This window comes from Salvelinus alpinus, chromosome 1 (genome assembly GCF_045679555.1).
Source record: "Salvelinus alpinus chromosome 1, SLU_Salpinus.1, whole genome shotgun sequence".
In the NCBI taxonomy this organism is placed as follows: Eukaryota; Metazoa; Chordata; class Actinopteri; order Salmoniformes; family Salmonidae; genus Salvelinus; species Salvelinus alpinus.
Genome location: NC_092086.1, coordinates 60,354,240 through 60,378,506, shown reverse-complemented (window position 1 = coordinate 60,378,506; position 24,267 = coordinate 60,354,240). Strand labels below are relative to the sequence as shown.

Genomic DNA, 24,267 nt, shown 5'->3' with positions numbered 1-24,267 from the left:
CACATTTTTCCCAAAATTATAAATCGTTCAGTCTTAATAAAAAGACAAGGATGAACAATGATCAGAATTTGCTGTGTAGTGAGCCACATTCGGTCAGTAGGTTGAAACATTTAGCAGGAGTTCCTGAATGATAGAGAAATAACACTATGTAGATTTGAAAACAGAGCTGCAAAATGTTTGTTCAACTCATCCTTGCAGTCTTTCTTACATCTCAGGATAGTGATGACTACTGTATCTTCAAACATCTTGACCCACAATCCAGAACAGAATGTTCAGATATTAAAGTTTACTTTGCTGCTCTCTTGTTCGCAGTTCAGAGGCCTGGACACATCATTAAGCATTGTGAATTAGAGCAAGTTTTGATAGAGATAAACCAGACCATTCTATCACTGGTAATAGGTCAGCATAATGACCCACTAGATTTTATATATCAATTACTCCACTGGTTACACAATTTGGGCATCAAACAGTGGTCAGTGTTATGCACACTGATAGCTGTGAAACTTGCAAAAACAGCATCTCACACAATGAGCATTACTTCAGCTAAGTTTTTCAGGTTGTACTAAATACATAGACATCATTGCTTGATATTCTATTCAGGCAACTAATCACTAAAGGGGGTGAACCCACAAAATGCAGTCAATGTGATGGCGTATTGGTTAGATAGACTGTTTGGACCACCACACCAGATATTCTTCTTATTTTTGTGCCCCGTGTAGCATAAAATGGTACATTTAAGAGACCCCATTTTTCCATCCAGTAAGATAGAAATCCCAGTTGTTGGCAACAAGAAACAGATGTACAGATTGAGCTCTGTAATATGTCACTCAAGCACAAGATTTACAATGGGGCATTTCTGGTCAGAGCTGGATTTTGACACTTTTAAGATACCGGCAGATAGATGACTTACACATTTCTGTTGGCACAAATAGGGAAGTGGTTGGCGCAAGTACAGAAGAGGTTATGTTATGTATTTCTATGAAGTACAGTACCAGTCAAAGGTTTGGACACACCTACTCATTCAAGGGTTTTTCTTTATTTTTATGCCAAGAGTGTGCAAAGCTGTCAGTCATCAAGGCAAAGGGTGGCTACTTTGAAGAATCTCAAATCTCAAATATATTTTGATTTGTTTAACACTTTTTTGGTTACTACATGATTCCATATGCGTTATTTCATAGTTTTGATGTCTTCACTATTATTCTACAATGTAGAAAATAGTAAAAATAAAGAAAAACCCTTGAATGAGTAGGTGAGTCCAAACTTTTGACTGGTACTGTACATCACAGAAGACCGAAATATAACAAAACTGTTTGACATAGAAACACCGGATTTTTGTTCTAAATTACATAAATATATATTTATGAATTATGAAATTATGATTTTTTTAAAAATAACATTCCACCCATAAGGCCAAAGAGGGTGCTTTTGGTCATTTAGTGCAGGAAAGGGCTAACCAGTCTATTTCCCTTCATCTACACTGACATCAATAGTGACATCAATAGCTAGGGATCATAGGTTACACCTGGATTCACATGATCAGTCTATGTCATTGAAAGAGCAGGTGTTCCTAAGGTTCTGTACACTCATTGTATGCATCATTACATGAATTTTGTAAACTTTTGAATTTCAATAGCTCCTTGGTCATGTGCCCTACTGACCTCAACCAAGGTTCAGAATGTCCACTGACTACCCTTCTATATTGCACACCCTTTTGTTTGTCCCTTTTCATCTCAGGTGATTTTGCATGAATTTTCATGTTACATTTCAATAGCTCCTTGGTCATGTGACCTAATGACCTCAAACAAGGTTCAGAATGTACATTCAGTGGGCCTACACATTGCAAAAGGTGCCACTGAGTGTACATTCTAAATCTTGTTTGAGGTCAGTAGGTCACATGACCAAGGAGCTATTGAAATTCAAAAGTTTACAAAATTCATGTAAAATCATTTGAGATGAAAATGGACAAACTAAAGGGTGTGCAATATAGAAGGGTAGTCAGTGGATATTCTGGAAGTAGTTTGAGGGTTGTAGGTCACATGAACAAGGACTTATTGAAATTAGAAAGTTAAAAAAATTCATGTAAAAACGTGTGAGATGAAAATGGACAAACTAAAGGGTGTGCAATATAGAAGGGTAGTCAGTTGACATTCTGAACCTTGGTTGAATCCAGTAAGTCACATGACCAAGGAGCTATTGAAATGAGAAAGTTTGAAAAATGTATGTAAAATCGTGTGAAATGAAAATAGACAATCAAAAGGGTGTGCTACATACAGTGGGGAGAACAAGTATTTGACACACTGCCGATTTTGCAGGTTTTCCTACTGGCAAAGCATGTAGAGGTCTGTAATATTTATCATAGGTACACTTCAACTGTGAGAGACGGAATCTAAAACAAAAATCCAGAAAATCACATTGTATGATTTTTAAGTAATTAAGTTGCATTTTATTGCATGACATAAGTATTTGATACATCAGAAAAGCAGAACTTAATATTTGGTACAGAAACCTTTGTTTCCAATTACAGAGATCATACGTTTCCTGTAGTTCTTGACCAGGTTTGCACACACTGCAGCAGCGATTTTGGCCCACTCCTCTATACAGACCTTCTCCAGATCCTTCAGGTTTCGGGGCTGTCGCTGGGCAATACGGACTTTCAGCTCCCTCCAAAGATTTTCTATTGGGTTCAGGTCTGGAGACTGGCTAGGCCACTCCAGGACCTTGAGATGCTTCTTACGGAGCCACTCCTTAGTTGCCCTGGCTGTGTGTTTCGGGTCATTGTCAGTTAATACAGGTAATGAGTGGAGAACAGGAGGGCTTCTTAAAGAAAAACTAACAGGTCTGTGAGAGCCGGAATTCTTACTGGTTGGTAGGTGATCAAATACTTATGTCATGCAATAAAATGCAAATTAATTACTTAAAAATCATACAATGTGATTTTCTGGATTTTTGTTTTAGATTCCGTCTCTCACAGTTGAAGTGTACCTATTATAAGAATTACAGACCTCTACATGCTTTGTAAGTAGGAAACCTGCAAAATCGTCAGTGTATCAAATACTTGTTCTCCCCACTGTATATGGTTACTCAGTGGATATTCTGAAAGTAGCTTGAGGGTTGTAGGTCATATGACTAAGGAGCTATTGAAATGTGAAACTTTTATTGTAAAATCTCATGAGATGCAAATGGACAAACAGAAGAGTGTGCAATGTATAGGCCCACTGAGTGTACATTATGAACCTTGTTTGAGGTGTGTGGGTCACATGACCAAGGTGCAATTGAATTTCAAAAATTAAATAAATCATTTAAAATAGTGCGAGATGTAAATTTACAAAGAAAAGGGTGTGCAATATGTGTCTCTGCCATCAGGGTCGTTTTGAAAGTTTTAGGAGTAATGGTTAAAGAGATATTGAAATTACAAAAATATGATTCGTCACTATGTTGACGGTCCCTAACTGCTGTTGGTGGACGTAAGGAAAACTACAGGCGAATATCCGTTGAATGTCTAACCTGAATCTGTCTTTACCTCGGTCGAGAACCGATACAATGTGGTGTTTACGCGTATATCAGGTGTGTATTCATTTCGCCGATTCTGTTAAAACTTTTCTTGAACGGAAGCAAACGAAACGGGGATACAAATACCCAGAATTTGTCCTATAGAAACTCTTGTTTGCAACTGTTGGACTAATTATTACAAGGCGGTATTGAATGTGTCACTGTCTGTCACCTTAAAAATGTATCTCGACCTGTATGCACCTACGTTGTAAACATTCATTCACAGGCTAGGTTGTAGCAACCTCATGATGGGTATAGGGAAAATTTGAGTATCATATAGTAGCCTAAACCTATCGATGTTACATTGAATGGAATATGAATGACAGTAATCCAATATGCTGTAATAGAAATAAGACCATGCGCATGAAAAAAAAGCGTCATCCCTCATCATAAACAGCACTGACAGCCACTGATAAAGAGACATATACTTGGAATACGTAGGAGGAATGGAGGGGAAAAAGAGAGGCAGAGGAGGTCTGAGAGAGAGAGAGAGAGAGAGAGAGAGGGAGGAAGAGGGTGAGCTTGAGTCGGTAAAAAATTGCGTAAAAAGGGAGATGGTTTGTTTTAGAAGAATGGTATAAAGTGTAAGCAGGGTGAGCTGAAGACAGGAGGTATCGGAGGTGGTATGTGTGGTGAAGTTCTCGGAGCCGAGGCTTGCACCGAGGGTCAGGATAAAGATGAGTCTGTGACAGTTGGAGTGACCCTTGCCTTTTGGCTGATCCATTTGTGGTTTCAGGGTGGGTAAAAACAGAGTTGGGTGCTGTGGATTCGGTAACCAAAAGTGGTCTGTGATAATTGTTTGTGTTTCTGCTGGTCAGACGGAGAAGGCGCTCCGCGTTAAATGAATGGGGGCAAGAAATTTGAATTGTTTTGCTTTCAAGAAAAGGGTGCCATTGAAAGGAGTGATTACTGGGGTAGCAGTAAATGTAAAAGTTGACCAACTGAAGGGGAAGATTCCCGGTGTTTGTGATGCTCGTCGTTTGGTGCGAAGCAGACAGGGTGGCATGAGTGGCGGAACAGAAGAGTCATTGTCTGTTCTTTTGACTTTTGATGTTGAGTCTTTGCCGGACAAAGTGATGTTAGGATATATACGTTATCCTGTACGAGCTTTTGTGGTGAATACATTACGTTGTTACAGGTGTCAAGCTTATGTGCATGTGGCAGCAGTGTGTAGGAGGGAGGTTCCTAGGTGTGAGAAGTGTGCAGAAGGGCATGAGACAAAATAATGTGTAGCATTGGGAAAAGTAGTGGTATGTGTTAATTGTCGGGGTCCCCATGGGGCTGGGGATCAGAAATGTCCCGTGCGAGAGAGGCAGGTTGAGGTTCCCGGGTTAGAGTAGTGCAGAAGTTGTCATATGCTGAGACAGTGAAGAAAGTAGAGGAAGATGGGTCAAGGGGGAGGGATCCTGATAGGAGTGGTGTGAGTAGTAGATCTGTACCAGTACAGAGGGATAGGTCAACAAGTGATATATGTTTCAGTAAGATTGGATTTTTAGCATTTATAGCAATGGTTATCAACTGTACTGCAGGGATGAAACATAGGTCGCAGAAAATTGAGGTTGTGGTGGCAGCTGCAGAGAGGTATTTGGGTGTGCGAGACAGAAGAGTAACAGGGTGTTGTTAAGTGGTGGTGTCCCATCCTTTCAGGTTGTTGGCCTGAGGTAGAACTAAATATATTTAAACAGTGGAGTAGGGTGGTGTTATTTTTAAATAATTTCATTTTTTATTTTTTTGTGAGTGTAGTGTTAGATGGTAGGGTATTTGTTTACTTATGCATATATTTTTTTAAGCAAAGTATACGGGAGTTGTACTCCAGTCTACTAGGTGGCGGTAATGCAACATTTATTGGAGGCCAAACGCCGTTAAACCTCATCGAATAATAAACTAATCTTGTCGATGACGTTAACTAGTCAAGCAAGCTAAACATGTCAAAATGACCTCCTCCTAATTAACCACAGTATTTCCCTAATTCGTACAACTAGCTAGCAACCTAGTTAAGTGTTTTCTTTTTCCGTTGTTTTAAATTCTCATTTTAATAGCATTGGAGATTTGGAACCACCACAAAAGTTAACCGCTAATGTTAGCTAGCAAGTCGGCTAGCCTGGTGAGTACGTTAGTTAGCTAACGGCTTGCCTTTAGCATCCAACCAGAGACGGTACGGTAGCTTGAAACTGACGTTAGTAAATGTAGCTAGCTAGGTAACAAGCCAAATACTAACTAGCAAGTTAACTAGTGTGATTGTAGCGAGCTAATTTGCTGTCTTGTGTGTGTCTAGCAAGATGTTTTGCAGTGTCTGGAAAGCTAGCTAGCTAACAGTTAATGTTACCCATTCAAATTTCACCTGGACATGATGATACTGGCCTGGAAGTAGGCATGGCAAACACCCGAAATCGTCAAAACAAATTAAATAACAGCACGTTTTTGGACTCATCCAGTAGTTTTACCTGATTAAGTAGCTACACTACCACTGGAAACTACTGTAGATTATAATTTAACATGAAGAAAAAATGTGCCGCTTCAGCTTTTTGAAATAATTTGTGGCTACTCATTTGTCCAGTTTTTGATCGGTACCAGAGAGTAATTCTGTTCTGATTTCAGATTTAAATGCAGAGTAGAGGAAGATTTCATATGCTCTAATTTTGTGTAATTTGTTGGGAAAGTGGTTTGTGTTAAAAGTAACATTTGTTTAAAGCGAATGGAATGTTGGGAGTGATGTCACAATGGGACCTTTTTATACCTCTAAAAGGTCCATCTCAAAATTGTATGCGAGCACACTATTCCAGACCAGTCTACACGTTTTAAAGTTAGAAAGAAATTTCTAGCTTAAACGATGTAAGAGGAGTAGCCTTGAAAATAATAATAACTATATAAATCAGAAAGAATTATTGCAATATTAAAAGTTTAATGTAAACATTTTTTGTAACTTTTCACCCCATTTTCTCCCCAATTTTGTTATAGCCAATTGGTAGTTAGTCTTGTCCCAAAGCTGCAACTCCTGTACGGACTTGGGAGAGGCGAAGGTAGAGAGCCATGCGTCCTCCGAAACACAACCCTGCCAAGCCGCACTACTTCTTGACACACTGCTCTCTTAACCCGGAAGCCAGCCGCACCAATGTGTTGGAGGAAACACCGTACAACTGGCGACAGAAATCAGCGTGCATGCGCCCAGCCTGCCACAAGGAGTTGCTAGAGCGCAATGGGACAAACACATCCCGGCAGGCCAAACCCTCCCCTAACCTGGACAACGCTGGGCCAATTGTGCACCACCTCATGGGTCTCCTGGTCGCGCCCGGCTACGACACAGCCTGGGATCGAACCCGGGTCTGTAGTGACGCTTCTAGCTCTGCGATGCAGTGCCTTAGACCGCTGTGTCACTCGGGAGGCAAAAGTTACATTCCTAAAACTTAAGTTGAAAATGACTGTGTCGCTGCTTCCTGTTGACTAGACATTTTGATAAATAGCCCAATGTAAAACAGTTTTAAAGTGTCCAGAATCAATGACCAATATGCATGTCCTATTAAAACTAATACAGCTAGAAAAATCACACTATGTGAATGTGTACCTCACTAATTAGAGGACAATTTGTAGAAGATGGCTAGCTACATTTTGAAGTGTTGCATTTTGATTCAAGTGGGTCACCAACGCTGTAAGAGTAATGCAACACTTTTTTTGTTAATCACTTCCATCGATATCAATAGAACAGGGAGCGTTTGGGGTGTAAAGCTGTTTAAACTAACACTATTCAAAGGCCACAGGGAAACTTGGAATACCCTATATACATGGTTGTTTAGATGAGGATTTGTCGAAGCCTTCTACAATCTAAACTGAGTGTACAAATCATTAGGAACACCTGTTTTTTTCCATTAGACTGACCAGTTGAATCCAGGTAAAAGCTATGATCCCTTATTGAGGTCACCTGTTAAATCCACTTCAATCAGTGTAGATGATGGGAGGAGACGGGTTAAAGAAAGATTTTTAAGTTTTGAGACAATTGAGACATGGATTGTGTATGTATGCCATTCGGAGGGTCAATTGACAGGGTCAAGACAAAATATTTAAGTGCCTTTGAACGGGGTATGGTAGGTGCCAGGCGCACCGGTTTGAGTGTGTGAAGAACTGCAACGCTGCTGGGTTTTTCACGCTCAGTTTCCTGTGTGTATTAAGAATGGTCCACCACCACCCAAAGGACATCCAGCCAACTTGACACCACTCTGGGAAGCATTGGAGTCAAATCAAATTGTATTTGTCACATGCCATGAAATGCTTACTTACAAGCCCTTAACCATCAAAGCAGTTTTAAGAATATAGAGTTACAAAAGTGTAAAAAAAAGAAAAAAAAGAAGTGAGGCTATGCAGAGGGTACTGGTACCAAGTCAATGTGTGGGGATACAGGTTAGTCGAGGTAATTTGTACATGTAGGTAGTGGTAAAGTGACTATTCATAGATAATAAACAGCGAGTAGCAGCACTGTAAAAACAAAGGGAGGGTGTCCATTTGATTAATTGTTCAGCAGACTTATTGCTTGGGGGTAGAAACTTAAGGTGCCTTTTGGACCTAGACTTTGCGCTCTGGTACCGCTTGCTGTGCTGTAGCAGAGAAAAGGCTATGACTTGGGTGACTGAAGTCTGACAATTCTTTGGGCCTTCCTCTGACACCGCCTAGTATATAGGTCCTGGATTGCAGGAAGCTTGGCCCCGGTGATGTACTGGGCCATACGCACTACCCTCTGTAGCGCCTTACGGTCGGATGCCGAGCAGTTGCCTTACCAGGTGGTGATGCAACTGATCAGGATGCTCTCAATCGTGCAGCTGTAGAACTTTTTGAAGATCTGGGGACCCATGCCAAATCTTTTCAGTCTCCTGAGGGAAAAGGCGTTGTCGTGCCCTCTTCACAACTTTCTTGGTGTGTTTGGACCAAAATAGTTTGTTGGTGTTGTGGACACCAAGGAACTTGAAACTCTCAACCTGCTCCACTACAGCCCCATCAATGTGAATGGGGCCGTGTTCAGCCCTCCTTTTCTTGTAGTCCATGATTGTCTCCTTTGTCTTGCTCACGTTGAGGGAGAGGTTGTTGTCCTGGCACCACACTGCCAGGTCTCTGACCTCCTCCCTATAGGCCGTCTCATCGTGTCGTCAGCAAACTTAATGATGGTGTTGGAGTCGTGCTTGGTCACGCAGTTGTGGGTAAACATGGAGTACAGGAGGGGACTAAGGATGCACCCCTTAGGGTCCCCCATGTTGATTATCAGCGTGGCAGATATTGTTGCCTATTCTTACCACCTGGGGGCCAGTCAGGAAGTCCAGGATCCAGTTGCAGAGGGAGGTGTTTAGACCCAGGGTGATGAGCTTAGTGATGAGCTTTGTTGGCACTATGGTGTTGAATGCTGAGCTGCAGTCAATGAACAGCATTCTCACATGGGTGTTCCTTTTGTCCAGGTGGGAAAGGGTAGTGTGGAGTGCGATTGAGATTGCATCATCTGTGGATCTGTTGGGGCGATATGTGAATTGGAGTGGGTCTAGGGTTTCTGGGATGGTGTTGATGTGAGCCATGACCAGCCTTTCAAAGCACTTCATGGCTGCTGACGTGAGTGCTATGGGGCGGTAGCCATTTAGGCAGGTTACCTTCGCTTTCTGGGCACAGGGACTATGGTGGTCTGCTTGAAACATGTAGCTATTTCAGACTCCATGTACAGGTTGCAAATGTCAGTGAAGACACTTGCCAGTTGGTCTGCGCATGCTCTGTGTACACATCCTGGTATTCTGTCTGGCCCTGCTGCCTTGTGAGCAAGACATTTAAACAGGTAAACATTCACATCGGCTACGGAGAGCATGATTGCTTTCGACACCTTGTAGAGTCCATGCCTGATGGCTTGAGGCTGTTCAGGAGTGCAACACAATATTATGAAGGTGTACCTAATGTTTTGTACACTCTTTTGTACATTAATTAGATATGGCAAAATAATTCAATCACATATACTTCTCACTAGTTTAACCATTTTGAGATGATAAAAGACTCCTAAGCACAATTTAACCCAGCGCTCTAGATTAGAGCGTCCATTGGGTCTGTGCAGCAGGCTGAACGTTTGACATCCCTACTAGAAGGCAGGTTTCTGATGAAGGTAGAGGGATTGCTAGCTAGCTAACGTTACCTACTCGGCTAGAGTGCAGTATCTCTAACTTAAAGTATCTAAAGCCAGGATAGCTAACTACTTGTCTGAACTGTTTATATAATGCAAGTGCTTTCTATATACACTACATAATCAAAAGTATGTGGACACCTGCTCGCCGAACATCTCATTCCAAAATCATGGGCGTTAATATGGAGTTGGTCCCCCCCACTTTGCTTCAATGACATCCTCCACTCTTCTGGGAAGGCTTTCCACTAGATGTTGGGACTTGCTTCCATTCAGCCACAAGCATTAGTGAGGTCGGGCACTGATGTTGGGTGATTAGGACTGGCTCGCAGTCGGCGTTCCAGGTCATCTTAAAGTTTAATGGGGTTTAGGTCAGGGCTCTGTGCAGGCCAGTCAAGTTCTTCCACACAGATCTCGTCACCGTTCCTGTATGGAGCTCGCTTTGTGCACGGGGGCATTATGATGCTGAAATGGGAAAGGGTCTTCACATAACTGTTGCCACAAAGTTGGAACTCCACTCCAGTTCCCACTCTAGCCGACACTTGGCATTGCGCATGGTGATCTTAGGCTTGTGTGCGGCTGCTTGGCCAATGGAGACCCATTTCATGAAGCTCCAGATGAACAGTTCTTGTGCTGACGTTGCTTCCAGGGGCAGTTTGTAACTCTGTAGTGAGTGTTGCAACCGAGGACAAGGGCTGTCCCCAACTAAAAACAAAAATTGTGGTCGACTGAATGTCAATTTGGCAACATTTTAAAACTGAATTTTTTTCCATATGTAGACACATGTGTTTTAATAAAATCAACTATGTGTATTAAGCTTGTTTGATGCTTTACGTTTACGGTTTGATTCCTCGAGGGCGCTAGTTATCTAGGTAACCAGAAGGAAAACAAATGTAACCTGACCCAACTATTCTCCTGCTCCTGCTGGCTTTCACAGATTCTGCCATTACTCTCCAGAAGTTTCCAATAATAAGGCTACACGAGGAGTCTGCAACCTTTCTCATGTGGAATGCAATTTTTTTTCTACCGATCCAGTTATGGTTTTCATATGCACATTTTCGTGAAACAGTTTAATTTATAATAACGTTTTCATATCTAAAAATCATTGTCATGTGGTTAATCAATTCTATACAAATTAAATGAAAATTATGCTTTTTAGGTTTAACTTCTATTGCCATCTATGTAAAAATTGCCTACATAAAGCCCCCCAAATTTTTTTTTGCAGCCTGCATGTAGAAAATATAGGACAAAAAAATGTCAGATAAATCAAGTTGGCTACACATGGCCTGTCTGCAACGAACTTGAAACATTGTATCGACTATTAACTTTGGTCTTGCCAAAAGCTTGTGCTAGCTGACTTGCAACATTGTATAAATATTCACATTTTGTACTGCTTGAGCTCCTATTAGCTCAAAAATATTATGGAGCTCCTGCACCTAAATATTAACAGTACCAGCACCCAATATGAGTACCGGAACCGTTTTCAGTCCAAGTCAAGCACTGATAAGAAGCCTATTTCATGACTTTTCCACTGGATCAGAGCATGTCATTTTTTTTCTTTTCACGCTGAGTGGTTATCAAAAGGGAGAGGGCTGGAAAGATTTTAATGCATTGAGGAACTATTGTAATTCTCAATGGATGTAAAAACATACTGTTTGCTTGCTGTTTGAGGTGAATAAAACATTACTTTGAGAAACTCCACAGCTGTGGTGCGTGAAGCCAATCAGAAATACTATCAGATCTCCAAATGGGCACATTTATATTAGAGGTTTTATTAGATTGATATAAACTCAGCAAAAAAAGAAACGTCCCTTTTTCAGGACCCTGTCTTTAAAAGATGCTTAGTAAAAATCCAAATAACTTTGCAGATCTTCATTGTAAAGGGTTTAAACACTGTTTCCCATGCTTGTTCAATGAAGCATAAACAATTAATGAACATGCACCTGTGGAACGGTCGTTAAAACACCAACAGCTTACCGACAGTAGGCAATTAAGGTCACAGTTATGAAAACATAGGACACTAAAGAGGCCTTTCTACTGACTCTGAAAAACACCAAAAAAAGATGCCCAGGGTCCCTGGTCATCTGCGTGGTTGTGCCTTAGGCATGCTGCAAGGAGGCATGGGGACGGCAGATGTGGCAGCACTACAGGGAGACAGGACGGACAGCTGATCGTCCTCGCAGTGGCAGACCATGTGTAACAACACCTGCACAGGATCGGTACATCTGAACATCACACCTGCGTGACAGGTACAGGATGGCAACAACAACTGCCAGAGTTAGACCAGGAACGCCCTCCATCAGTGCTCAGACTGTCCGCAACAGGCTGAGAGAGGCTGGACTGAGGGCTTGTAGGCCTGTTGTAAGGCAGGTCCTCACCAGACATCACCGGCAACAACGTCACCTATGGGCACAAACCCATCGTCGCTGGACCAGATAGGACTGGCAAGAAGTGGTCTTCACTGATGAGTCACAGTTTTGTCTCACCGGGGGTGATGGTTGGATTCGCGTTTATCGTCAAATGAGCGTTACACCGAGGCCTGTACTCTGGAGCGGGATCGAGTTGGAGGGTCCGTCATGGTCTGGGGCGGTGTGTCACAGCATCATTGGACTGCGCTTGTTGTCATTGCATGTAATCTCAACGCTGTGCGTTGTGGTACCCTTCCTGCAGGCTCATCCTGACATGACCTTCCAGCATGACAATGCCACTAGCCATATTGCTCGTTCTGTGCGTGATTTCCTACAAGAAAGGAATGTCAGTGTTCTGCCGTGGCCAGCGAAGAGCCCGGATCTCAATCCCATTGAAGCACGTCTGGGACTTGTTGGATCGGAGGGTGAGGGCTAGGGCCATTCCCCCCAGAAATGTCCGGGAACTTGCAGGTGCCTTGGTGGAAGAGTGGGGTAACATCTCACAGCAAGAACTGGCAAATCTGGTGCAGTCCATGAGGAGGAGATGCGCTGCAGTACTTAATGCAGCTGGTGGCCACACCAGATACTGACTGTTACTTTTGATTTTGACCCCCCTTTGTTCAGGGACAATATTCAATTTATTTTTAGTCAAATGTCTGTGGAACTTGTTCAGTTTATGTCTGTTGTTGAATCTTATGTTCATACAAATATTTACACATGTTAAGTTTGCTGAAAATAAATGCAGTTGACAGTGAGTGTTTCTTTTTTTGCTGAGTTTATAATAACATCAAATTGATCGGAAATACAGTGTAGACATTGTTAATGTTGTAAATTACTGTTGTGGCTGGAAACGGCTCATATTTAATGGAACATCTACGTAGGCGTACAGAGGCCCATTATCAGCAACCATCACTCCTGTGTTCCAATGCGCGCTGTGTTAGCCTTTTAAAATGATAAACTTGGATTAGCTAATTGATCATTAGAAAACCCTTTTGCAATTTTGTTAGCACAGCTGAAAACAGTTCTGATTTAAAGAACCAATTAAACTGGCCTTTTCTAGACTAGTTGAGTATCTGGAGCATCAGCATTTGTGGGTTCGATTATAGGCTCAAATTGGCCAGAAACAAATACCTTCTGAAACCTGTCAGTCTATTCTTGTTCTGAGAAATTGCCAAGAAACTGAAGATCTCGTACAACGCTGTGTACTACTCCCTTCACAGACAGCGCTCTAACCAGAATAGAAAGAGGAGTGGGAGGCCCCGGTGCACAACTGAGCAAGAGGACAAGTATATTAGTGTCTGGTTTTGAGAAACAGACGCCTCAATCCTCAACTAGCAGCTTCATTAAATAGTACCCGCAAAACACCAGTCTCAACATCAACAGTGAAGAGGCGACTCGGGGATGCTGGCCTTCTAGGCAGAGTTGCAAAGAAAAGCCATATCTCAGACTGGCCAATAAAAATAAAATATTTAAGATGGGCAAAAACACACACTGGACAGAGATATGGCTGTTTCTTTGCAATTTTGCCTAGAAGTCCAGCATCCCGCAGTACGTGAACAATGGTGGACATCTTGAAGCATGCCGGGACAACAGACTGGGATAGGGAGAGATTGAGTATGTCCGTAAACACTCTAGCCAGCTGGTGTGGCTCTGTGTTATCCTCAATGCGGGAAAAGGTTTTGGGAAGCAAGACGTCGGTATCCGAGACGTGGCTGGTTTTCCGATTGTAGTCCGTGATTGTCTGTAGACCCTGCCACATACGTCTCGTGTCTGAGCCGTTGAATTGCGACTCCACTTTGTCTCTATACTGACGTTTTGCCTGTTTGATTGCCATATTTGCCATATTCCCAGTCACCTTGCCATGGTTAAATGCAATGGTTTGCGCTTTCAGTTTTCAGCGAACCGTCTACTTTCCGTCTACTTTTGCAGCTCAAGCCGTTATTCTAGGCAAGGCTCTTCTGTGTCACACAAGTCATTTGCTGAAGGCCCAAGCCATCTACTGGTATAACGTTATTATTGATTGCAGTTCTAAAACAAGCTTTAGACATTTATTTTGGAAATTAAACTGAATGCTCTAAAGCAACTTTAACTGGTCTGGGCTGGAGTTGCTTGATTTGACTAGCCACGTTCATGTCTTTTGCAGATGGCACATTACTGACAAGTTTGTACGTATACAAAAAGATCTCTAACCCAGTCAAGGGAGACTTAAAGTAATTGAACGTGTAAATATTAATTCATAGTCGTAACGGGAGATCTAATTTAACGTTTACATTTCATGTTTCAGCATTGGCTTTTCTTACAATACTAACAATTTACGTATGTTTTTTCTTACGATCCTAACGATACGTACAGTCGTGGCCAAAAGTTGAGAATGACACAAATACATTTTCACAGTCTGCTGCCTCAGTTTGTATGATGGCAATTTGCATATACTCCAGAATATTATGAAGAGTGATCAGATGAATTGCAATTAACTGCAAAGTCCCTCTTTGCCATGCAAATGAACTGAATTCCCCCCAAAACATTTCCACTGCATTTCAGCCCTGCCACAAAATGACCAGCTGACATGTCAGTGATTCTCTCGTTAACACAGGTGTGAATGTTGACGAGGACAAGGCTGGTGATCACTCTGTCATGCTGATTGAGTTCGAATAACAGACTGGAAGCTTCAAAAGGAGGGTGGTGCTTGGAATCATTGCTCTTCCTCTGTCAAACATGGTTACCTGCAAGGAAACACGTGCTGTCATCATTGCTTTACACAAAAAGGGCTTCACAGGCAAGGATATTGCTGCCAGTAAGATTGCACCTAAATCAATCATTTATCGGATCCTCAAGAACTTCAAGGAGAGCGGTTCAATTGTTGTGAAGAAGGCTTCAGGGCGCCCAAGAAAGTCCAGCAAGCGCCAGGACCGTCTCCTAAAGTTGATTCAGCTGCGGGGTCGGGGCACCACCAGTACAGAGCTTACTCAGGAATGACAGCAGGCAGGTGTGGGTGCATCTGCACGCACAGTGAGGCAAAGACTTTTGGAGGATGGCCTGGTGTCAAGAAGGGCAGCAAAAAAGCCACTTCTCTCCAGGAGAAACATCAGGGACAGACTGATATTCTGCAAAAGGTACAGGGATTGGACTGCTGAGGACTGGGGTAAAGTCATTTTCTCTGCTGAATCCCCTTTCCGATTGTTTGGAGCATCCGGAAAAAAGCTTGTCTGGAGAAGACAAGGTGAGCACTACCATCGGTCCTGTCATGCCAACAGTAAAGCATCCTGAAACCATTCATGTGTAGGGTTGCTTCTCAGCCAAAAGAATGGTACCAACACATCCTCCAAGAGCAACTTCTCCCAACCATCCAGGAACAGTTTGGTGACGAAAAATACCTTTTCCAGCATGATGGAGCACCTTGCCATAAGGCAAAAGTGATAACTAAGTGGCTCGAGGAACAAAACATAGATATTTTGGGTCCATGGCCAGGAAACACCCCAGACCTTAATCCCATTGAGAACTTGTGGTCAATCCTCAAGAGGCGGGTGGACAAACAAAAACCCACAAATTCTGACAAACTCCAAGCGTTGATTATGCAAGAATGGGCTGCCATCAGTCAGGATGTGGCCCAGAAGTTAATTGACAGCATGCCTGGGCGGATTGCAGCGGTCTTGAAGAAGGGTCAAAACAGCAAATATTGACTCTTTGCATCAACTTTATGTAATTGTCAATAAAAGCCTTTGACACTTATGAAATGCTTGTAATTATACTTCCGTTTTCCATAGTAACATCTGACAAAAATATCTAAAGACACTGAAGCAGCAAACTTTGGAAATTAATATTTGTGTCATTCTCAACTTTTGGCCATAACTGTACTTTCAACCTTTTGGCAGATATATTGCTCCATGTTGAAACCCCCTTTTCTCAACCACAGAGAATGGGAGCATATCAACAGCTATAAACCAAAGACTGTAAAAAATGTAAACACAGCCTACCCTTCGCTCTTGTAATTTCTTTAGCCCGGTCAGAATCAGCTGCCAAGGGCTGCTTGAATGACGTTTTGTTTTGCGTTTATCTTGCTCTGGTTTACCGGGGTGATGTCGGCATAAATCTGTCAACATATTTGAGGTGTTGGCAGCTATATAGACTGTTCTCGTTGTGCGTGGTGAATTACTGTTAACGTTTTATCCACAACTGTCCACCGCCATTGTAATCTAATCTACTGGGAAGCCAACATTTCCCAAACTGGAGATTTAAACAATGATGGAGGATCCTCCAATTCTGGTTTATCGACTCTTCGACTCGCCACCATACAGAACTAGTTCCCAGCTGCGCCTCACAAAAGGACAGTTTGAAATGCACCAATTAAGATTAGAATTTTGATTACAACGTGTGCATAGGTTCTAGTTTTAACTGAATAGCCTAAGCATTTTTTTCTTCTTAGATTTACTCGAGGCAATAGGCCGACAATGCAGTGTAGGCATAGACTGTAGGCCTAGTGTTTTCATTTTGAATTAAAACAATTTATGTATTCTTTCGGGTTCACAGTGCTCTCGGAACAGAGGTCCCCGTGTACCATTACACCCATAACATCCACCTAATTTTTGTCTGTTGACTGTGATATTTGTTTTTGATAATTCAATTGAAATCACATCCCCCAACTGAGGTCTCCTGTTTTTTAAATCAGAAACTTCTAACTGCAAGCACGCCTGATGTCTGCCGAGGCTTCCGCAGGGAGTGTGGCAGCTGCCTCCATCCTCGCCACCCAGTCCTCTGGCCATTGCAGCGAGGAGAAGGGGGTTGGAGGTGGTCTGGCGGGGAGTAAATATGTGAAGCTGAATGTTGGGGGCTCCCTGCATTACACCACAGTACAGACCCTGAGCAAAGAGGACAGCTTACTAAGGAGCATGTGCAATGGAGGAGCAGAGGTCACCATAGATTCGGAGGGTAAGTATGGACCTACAGTTGAAGTCTTAAGTTTACATACACTTAGGTTGGAGTCAATAAAACTCGTTTTTCAACCACTCCACAAATTTCTTGTTAACAAACTAGTTTTGGCATGTGCCTGACAAATAATTTCCCCAACAATTGTTTACAGACAGATTATTTCACTTATAATTAATTCACTGTATCACAATTCCAGTAGGTCAGAAGTTGACATACACTAAGTTTATTTAAAAAAATGTTTTATTGAATATTTGAAACATACAATATACTTGCAGTGAAGCCGCTCTATAACTATATCATACCAGTCATCCGACAGATTCCCATTCTGTGTGTCGCTCTGAAGCATCCAGGCTCGATGCCCTGCTCAAGGGCATGTTGACCGATCTACCACCAGGCCAAAAAATGTGAACCCAAACCCTTTCCCCACCCCCGAGAACCCCCGAGAACCCCCCACATACACTAAGTTGACTGTGCCTTTAAACAACTTGGAAAATTCCAGAAAATGATGTCATGGCTTTAGAATCTTCTGATGGGCTAATTGACATCATTTGAGTCAATCGGAGGTGTACCTGTGGATGTATTTCAAGGCCTACCTTCAAACTCAGTGCCTCTGCTTGACATCATGGGAAAATCAAAAGAAAGCAGCCAAGACCTCAAAGAAAATTGTAGACCTCCATGTCTGGTTCATCCTTGGGAGCAATTTCCAAACACCTGAAGGTACCACATTCATCTGTACAACCAATAGTACGCAAGTATAAACACCATGGGACCACGCAGCCGTCATACCGCTCAGGAAGGAGACTAGATTCTGTCTCCTAGAGGTGAACGTACTTTTGTGTGCAAATCAATCCCAGAACAACAGCAAAGGACCTTGTAAAGATGCTGGAGGAAACAGATACAAAAGTATCTATATCCACAGTAAAAACGAGTCCTATATCGACATAACCTGAAAGGCCGCTCAGCAAGGAAGAAGCCACTGCTCCAAAACCGCCATAAAAAAGCTAGACTACGGTTTGCAACTGCACATGGGGACAAAGAATGTACTTTTTGGAGAAATGTCCTCTGGTCTGGTGAAACAAAAACAGAACTGTTTGGCTATAATTCCATCGTTATGTTTGGAGGAAAAAGGAGGAGGCTTGCAAGCCGAAAAACACCATCCCAACCGTGAAGCACGGGGGTGGCAGCATCATGTTGTGGGGGTGCTTTGCTGCTGGAGGGACTGGTGCACTTCACAAAATAGATGGCATCATGAGGACAGAACATTATGTGGCTATATTGAAGCAACATCTCAAGAAATCAGTCAGGAAGTTAAAGCTTGGTCGCAAATGGGTCTTCCAAATGGACATTGACCCCAAGCATAAGTTGTGGCAAAATTGCTTAAGGACAACAAAGTCAAGGTATTGGAGTGGCCATCACAAAGCCCTGACCTCAGTCCTATAGAAAATTTTGGGGCAGAACTGAAAGTGTGTTTGTGCAAGTGTGCAAGGAGGCCTACAAACCTGACTGTTACACCAGCTCTGTCAGGAGGAATGGGAGAGAATTCGCCCAACTTATTGTGGAAGGCTACCTGAAACGTTTGACCCAAGTTAAACAATTTAAAGTCAATGCTACCAAATACTAATTGAGTGCATGTAAACTTCTGACCCACTGGGAATGTGATGAAAGAAATACAAGCTGAAATAAATCATTCTCAATTATTGTTACATTTCACATTCTTAAAATAAAGTGGTGATCCTAACTGACCTAAGACGGGGCATTTTTACTAGGATTAAATGTCAGGAATTGTGAAAAACAGGTGTATATGTAAACTTCCGACTTCAACTGTATGTGTGTTATTTATGTATGCCAGTGTTTCCCAATATTTTATTCTAGGATCAAGCAGGCTTGCACGTTTTTGTTCCTGTCCAGCACTACCACACTTGATACAACTAGACAACTAATGGTCACCGAGGTTGCGAATCAGGTTTGCTAATGCTGGAAGAAAAATTGTAGTCCTATGGGAGCCAAAGGAACGGATTGGAAACACTGGGCTGTGTTCAGCAGGATATAATGGTGTGCATCATTCAATTTATTGGAAACAATGCTGTACTGAATAACCAGTTGAATGTTGTGATTTATGGTGGCTCAGAGGGCAATTTTGTGCGGTGTGCTGCTGCACTGGTTTTGATATTTCAAATGGTCACCCATATCGACGACTGAATTTACTCCCGTTTGCAGCGTGTGACGGGATGTGACTTATTGACCTTTTATTTTCTCCATATCATCAGGAATTCCTAAAGCAATCGACACATGGAAAAATGTGAAATATAGATGAGATTGATTCTTGCCCATCAGTGCTCACTCCTCAATATTTTTCCTCTTTCTTAGGCTGGGTAGTGTTGGACAGGTGTGGTCGCCATTTTGGCTTGGTGCTGAACTTTATGCGGGATGGCTCGGTACCGCTTCCGGAGTCCCACCGAGAGCTGGAGGAAGTTCTGAAGGAAGCTCAGTACTACAGGGTCCAGGGACTAGTCCAGCACTGCACGTCTGCCATGCAGGTAAGACCCAGACTGACCCAAAGCAAATTATCATTGTGTGTAAAGCACTGAGCTGAGTGTCAGTAAAATTAAATTTCCTTTTGTCTTTGAGCTAAATCTGTAAGTCTTATCAAAAGGCTTTCAAAGTGCAATATACTGTGTGTTAGTCAAACAACTATTATGCACATACAATCTCTAATGCTTACATTGGATCCCAATGTTTGTGTGTTGAATACCCAGCCAAAAGTGTCAGAAGCCTCCCATAGTGTGAGTCAGATGTTCATGTGAATCAAATGCCTTTGATGTCCCACAGAAACAAAGGGACGTCTATGAGGGGGTTTGCCGCATTCCCATGATTACCTCAACCAAAGAAGAACAGAGAATGATAAACACCTGCAGGAAGGTGAGAGGGATAGAAAGAGGGTGGGTGGATGGATGGGAGGGAGGGAAGACGGGCATAGTTAGGAAGGCTGTTCATTACAGATGGCATACTGGTTTGACTTGAAATGCTTACTTTGATCTCAGACCTTAGCTCTGGTATCATTGCTTAGCTTTAGCTCTCATACTGTGAGTTTAGATTTTTTTTATTGCCTTGTGTAAAGTGTCTGAGTGTCCGAAAAGCGCTATACAAACAAAAGTTATTATTAAATTGGACCCCCAACATTTTTCAGCATCATAACTTTTAAAAATAAATGTAATAAAAAATGCTCTATTTGCTACTGTTAAATTAGTTCTAATGTTTCCTGTCTCCCACAGCCTGTAGTAAAACTACAGAACAACAGAGGGAACAACAAGTATTCGTACACCAGGTATTTATAAAAAAAAATAAAAAATAAAAAAAAAAAAAAAAATCCTGAGACCAATGCGTCTTTTACAGATGAGCCTTGAATTACAGAAATAATAGAAAATACACACATCAAAATGCAAGCAGAAAGAAAACACGGTCATAAACAAACTCATTAATAAGGTAATCAATCAGCTTTCTTCATTCCCCTAGAGCAGGGGTCGGGAACCTATGGCTCCCGAGCCAGGTGTGGCTCTTTTGATGATTGCATCTGGCTCGCAGATAAAACAAAATATTCTCACTTGTTTTAATCCATCCATCGATTTTTCACTGCTCATGTCCTGTTCAGGGCTGCAGGAGCAATTGTCCATTATTTTAATTAAATGATACTGGCCTACGTTGGCCGTTGCTAGGTAAAACAGGTAAACGCCTCCTTTTGAATCAGTCTGCTCGGTCATTAGCTCAAAGCTAACCCTTCGACGAAGAATTAAAAAAAAGATGACGAGTATCGTACATTTCAGGACGAATGGACCGAAGAATTCGCCTTTGTGGAGAGAGCAGGTTCTGCGGTGTGTCTAATTTGCAATGACAAAATTACATCGATGAAACGGTCGAATGTAAAGCGGCACTTCGACACGCGCCATGCTACCTTTGCATCAAAATACCCTGCTGGAGACAGCAGAAAGAAAGCGTGCCAAGAGCTACTGAGCAGGGTGCAAGCTAGCCAGCAGCAACTCCGCGTATGGACCCGGCAAGGTGACTATAATTCCGCTAGCTTTGCTGGATCTTTAGCAATAGTGAGGAACGGAAACCCATTCACAGATGGCGAGTATGCTAAAACGTTCATGCTGGATGTAGCCAATGAACTTTTTGATGATCTTCCGAACAAAGACAAGATAATTAAAATTATACAAGACATGCCTCTGTCGGCAAGAACTGTTCATGATCGTACCATCGTGATGGCAAACAAAGTGGAGGAAACGCAAGTGAAGGACATAAATGCAGCGCCGTTCTTTTCCCTGGCTTTGGATGAGTCAACAGACGTGAGCCATTTGTCGCAGTTCAGCGTGATTGCAAGATATGCTGTTGGTGACACACTGCGCGAAGTAAGTCTTGCAGTTCTGCCATTAAAAGGGTCCACAAGAGGTGAGGATTTATTTAAGTCTTTCATGGAGTTTGCTCAAGAAAAAAATCTACCTATGGATAAACTTCTCTCAGTGTGTACTGATGGTGCTCCGTGTATGGTAGGGAATAAAAAAGGATTTGTGGCGCTTCTCCGTGAACATGAAAATAGACCCATCCTAAGTTTCCATTGCATTCTACACCAGGAGGCACTTTGTGCTCAGATGTGTGACAGGCAGTTTGGGGAAGTGATGTCGCTGGTCATTCGTGTGATCAACTTTATTGTTGCTCGAGCCTTAAATGATCGCCAGTTTAAAACACTGCTGGATGAAGTTGGAAATAACTATCCTGGTCTGCTTTTGCACAGCAATGTGCGTTGGTTGTCAAGAGGGAAGGTGCTTAGCCGTTTTGCGGCTTGCCTGAAAGAAATCCGGACTTTCCTTGAAATGAAAGGCATCGAGCATCCTGAGCTAGCCGAAACTGAGTGGCTCAAGTTTTACTATCTCGTAGATATGACTGAACATCTGAACCAGCTCAACGTGAAAATGCAAGGCATTGGAAATACAGTGTTATCCCTTCAACAAGCTGTGTTTGCTTTTGAAAACAAGCTAGAACTTTTCATCATGGATCTTGAAACAGGTCGTTTACTACATTTTGAAAAACTGAGCCAATTTAAAGATGCATGCACAGCAAGTGAGCCTATTCAAAACTTTGATCTCCACCAGCTAGCTCGCTGCACATCCAGTCTCCTACAGTCCTTCAAAGCACGCTTTGGAGAATTTCGTGAGCACACTCGTCTTTTTAAGTTCATCACCCTTCCAAACGAGTGTTCACTGAACACAGCCGACCTGAGTTAAATTCCTGGTGTCTCCGTCAGAGATTTTGAAGCAGAAGTGGCTGACCTGAAGGCCTCAGACATGTGGGTGAATAAGTTCAAGTCACTGAATGAAGATTTGGAAAGAATCACACGACAGAAAGCGGAGTTGGCGAGCAAGCACATGTGGACAGAAATGAGAGAACTTCAACCCGAAGACCAGCTGATTCTCAACTTGGAACGCGCTTCCTGTCACATACCACACACTGCAGCGTGTGAGTATTGCTGTATTGACCATGTTTGGATCTACGTATGCATGTGAGCAGTCATTCTCACATCTTAAAAACATCAAGTCCAACCTACGATCACGTTTAACGGATGAAAGCCTCACCGCTCGCATGAAGCTTAACCTCACCAAGTACCAACCAGACATACAAAGACATCAGCAAATCCATGCAGCACCAGAAGTCGCATTAATGGTGAGTATTATAACAACATTATTTAAGAATAAATTCAGAGGCTTATTATACTGACATTTAGTTGAATTCACTTTTAAAATATATTATGGCTCTCACTGAAATAAATTTCCAAATTTTTTGCTTTCATGGCTCTCTTAGTCAAAAAGGTTCCCGACCCCTGCCCTAGAGGCACCAAAACATCAAATTTAAGAACGTTTTGAAAATTGTTACACAAATGAGGTGGAGGAAAATTTAAAGCTGATTTACCTAACTCAGTAGAGACCAAAGGAATTTCCAGAGTTAGGCATTCCTGAGACCGAGGTGTGGTGACTCATGTCTAAGGTTCAGTAATGATGTTTGGTACAAGGGAGTTTTTGTAAAAGAGCTTTATAAATGAAAACATAGCAACGACTCAAACTACGTCACATCAGAGGGCCAAACAACTGTCTGGTAGAGAATGCAGTGATGAGTACTAAAACTGTCGCCGGTATCAAAGCGCAGTGCTCTATTATAAACTGCTTTAGTAAAGTGGCAGCTGCATTCATATAGATGATGTCGCCATAGGATCGATAGGAACGTCGACTGAATAATCCGCTTTCTATAGAAGAAGCCCATTTGTATTCTCAGCTTAACTAACTCATCAATATGCTTTTTAAGACAGCTTTTCACCTATCCAGATGCCCAGATATTTGTAAGCAGGGACACGATCAGTATAAGAACCATCCAAAGTACATATGCTTAAATCATCTGTAATTTTTATTTACTCTAGAGATCAACCTGTACTTAGTTTTACCTGTATTCAATACTAATTTCAGGCCAGTTTTTCTGTAATACAATGAAAGCATACTGTAGTTCCGATAGAGCCTGGTCAACCGCGGAGGCAATGGCATACACGACAGTATCATTGGTGCGGCATACAAGTGCAGGTACATTTTATTATTATTTTTTTTACAGAAAAGTCGACATTGTTAATGTAAACATTACAAAGTACAGACCCAGAATCGACCCCTGCGGTACACCTTTCGTTATGTCCAGATTTAACACCATCAGAAGATACACGATTGAGTCATGTTTTTCAAGTAATTTTTAAACCAGTTACATGCAGCCTTGTCTAGGCCAATTGAAGAAAGCCTCGCAATTAGCAGGGAGTGATCAACAGTATCGGAGACCTTTGACAGGTCAATGAAGAGGCCCGCACAATGTTGCCTTTTATCCATACCGTTACCCACATCATTTATGAAGGTGGAAAGTTTTAAGTTCCTCGGTGTACACATCACGGACAAACTGAATTGGTCCACCCACACAGACAGCGTTGTGAAGGAGGCGCAGCAGCGCCTCTTCAACCTCAGGAGGCTGAAGAAATTTGGCTTGTCACCAAAAGCACTCACAAACTTCTACAGATGCACAATCGAGAGCATCCTGTCGGGCTGTATCACCGCCTGGTACGGCAACTGTTCCGCCCACAACTGTAAGGCTCTCCAGAGGGTAGTGAGGTCTGCACAACGCATCACCGGGGGCAAACTACCTGCCCTCCAGGACACCTACACCACCCGATGT

The 24,267-nt window shown here is 42.4% G+C and overlaps 1 protein-coding gene across 2 annotated transcripts in view; it reads left to right on the top strand.

Moving 5' to 3' along the window:
• The first annotated feature begins 3,502 nt into the window (after positions 1-3,502).
• The window catches only part of kctd13 (potassium channel tetramerization domain containing 13), a 41,200-nt gene continuing 20,435 nt past the window's right edge, over positions 3,503-24,267 (top strand). The window contains exons 1-5 of one of the 2 annotated variants that reach the window (XM_071412494.1): positions 3,503-3,564; positions 16,757-17,016; positions 19,384-19,553; positions 19,846-19,935; positions 20,289-20,341. In XM_071412494.1, the coding sequence (XP_071268595.1) occupies positions 16,782-17,016; positions 19,384-19,553; positions 19,846-19,935; positions 20,289-20,341 (548 nt within the window). In that variant the 5' untranslated portion in view covers positions 3,503-3,564; positions 16,757-16,781. Of the gene's footprint in view, positions 3,565-5,420; positions 5,654-16,756; positions 17,017-19,383; positions 19,554-19,845; positions 19,936-20,288; positions 20,342-24,267 lie in introns of those variants that run through there. The other variant, XM_071412483.1, reaches the window with a different exon arrangement.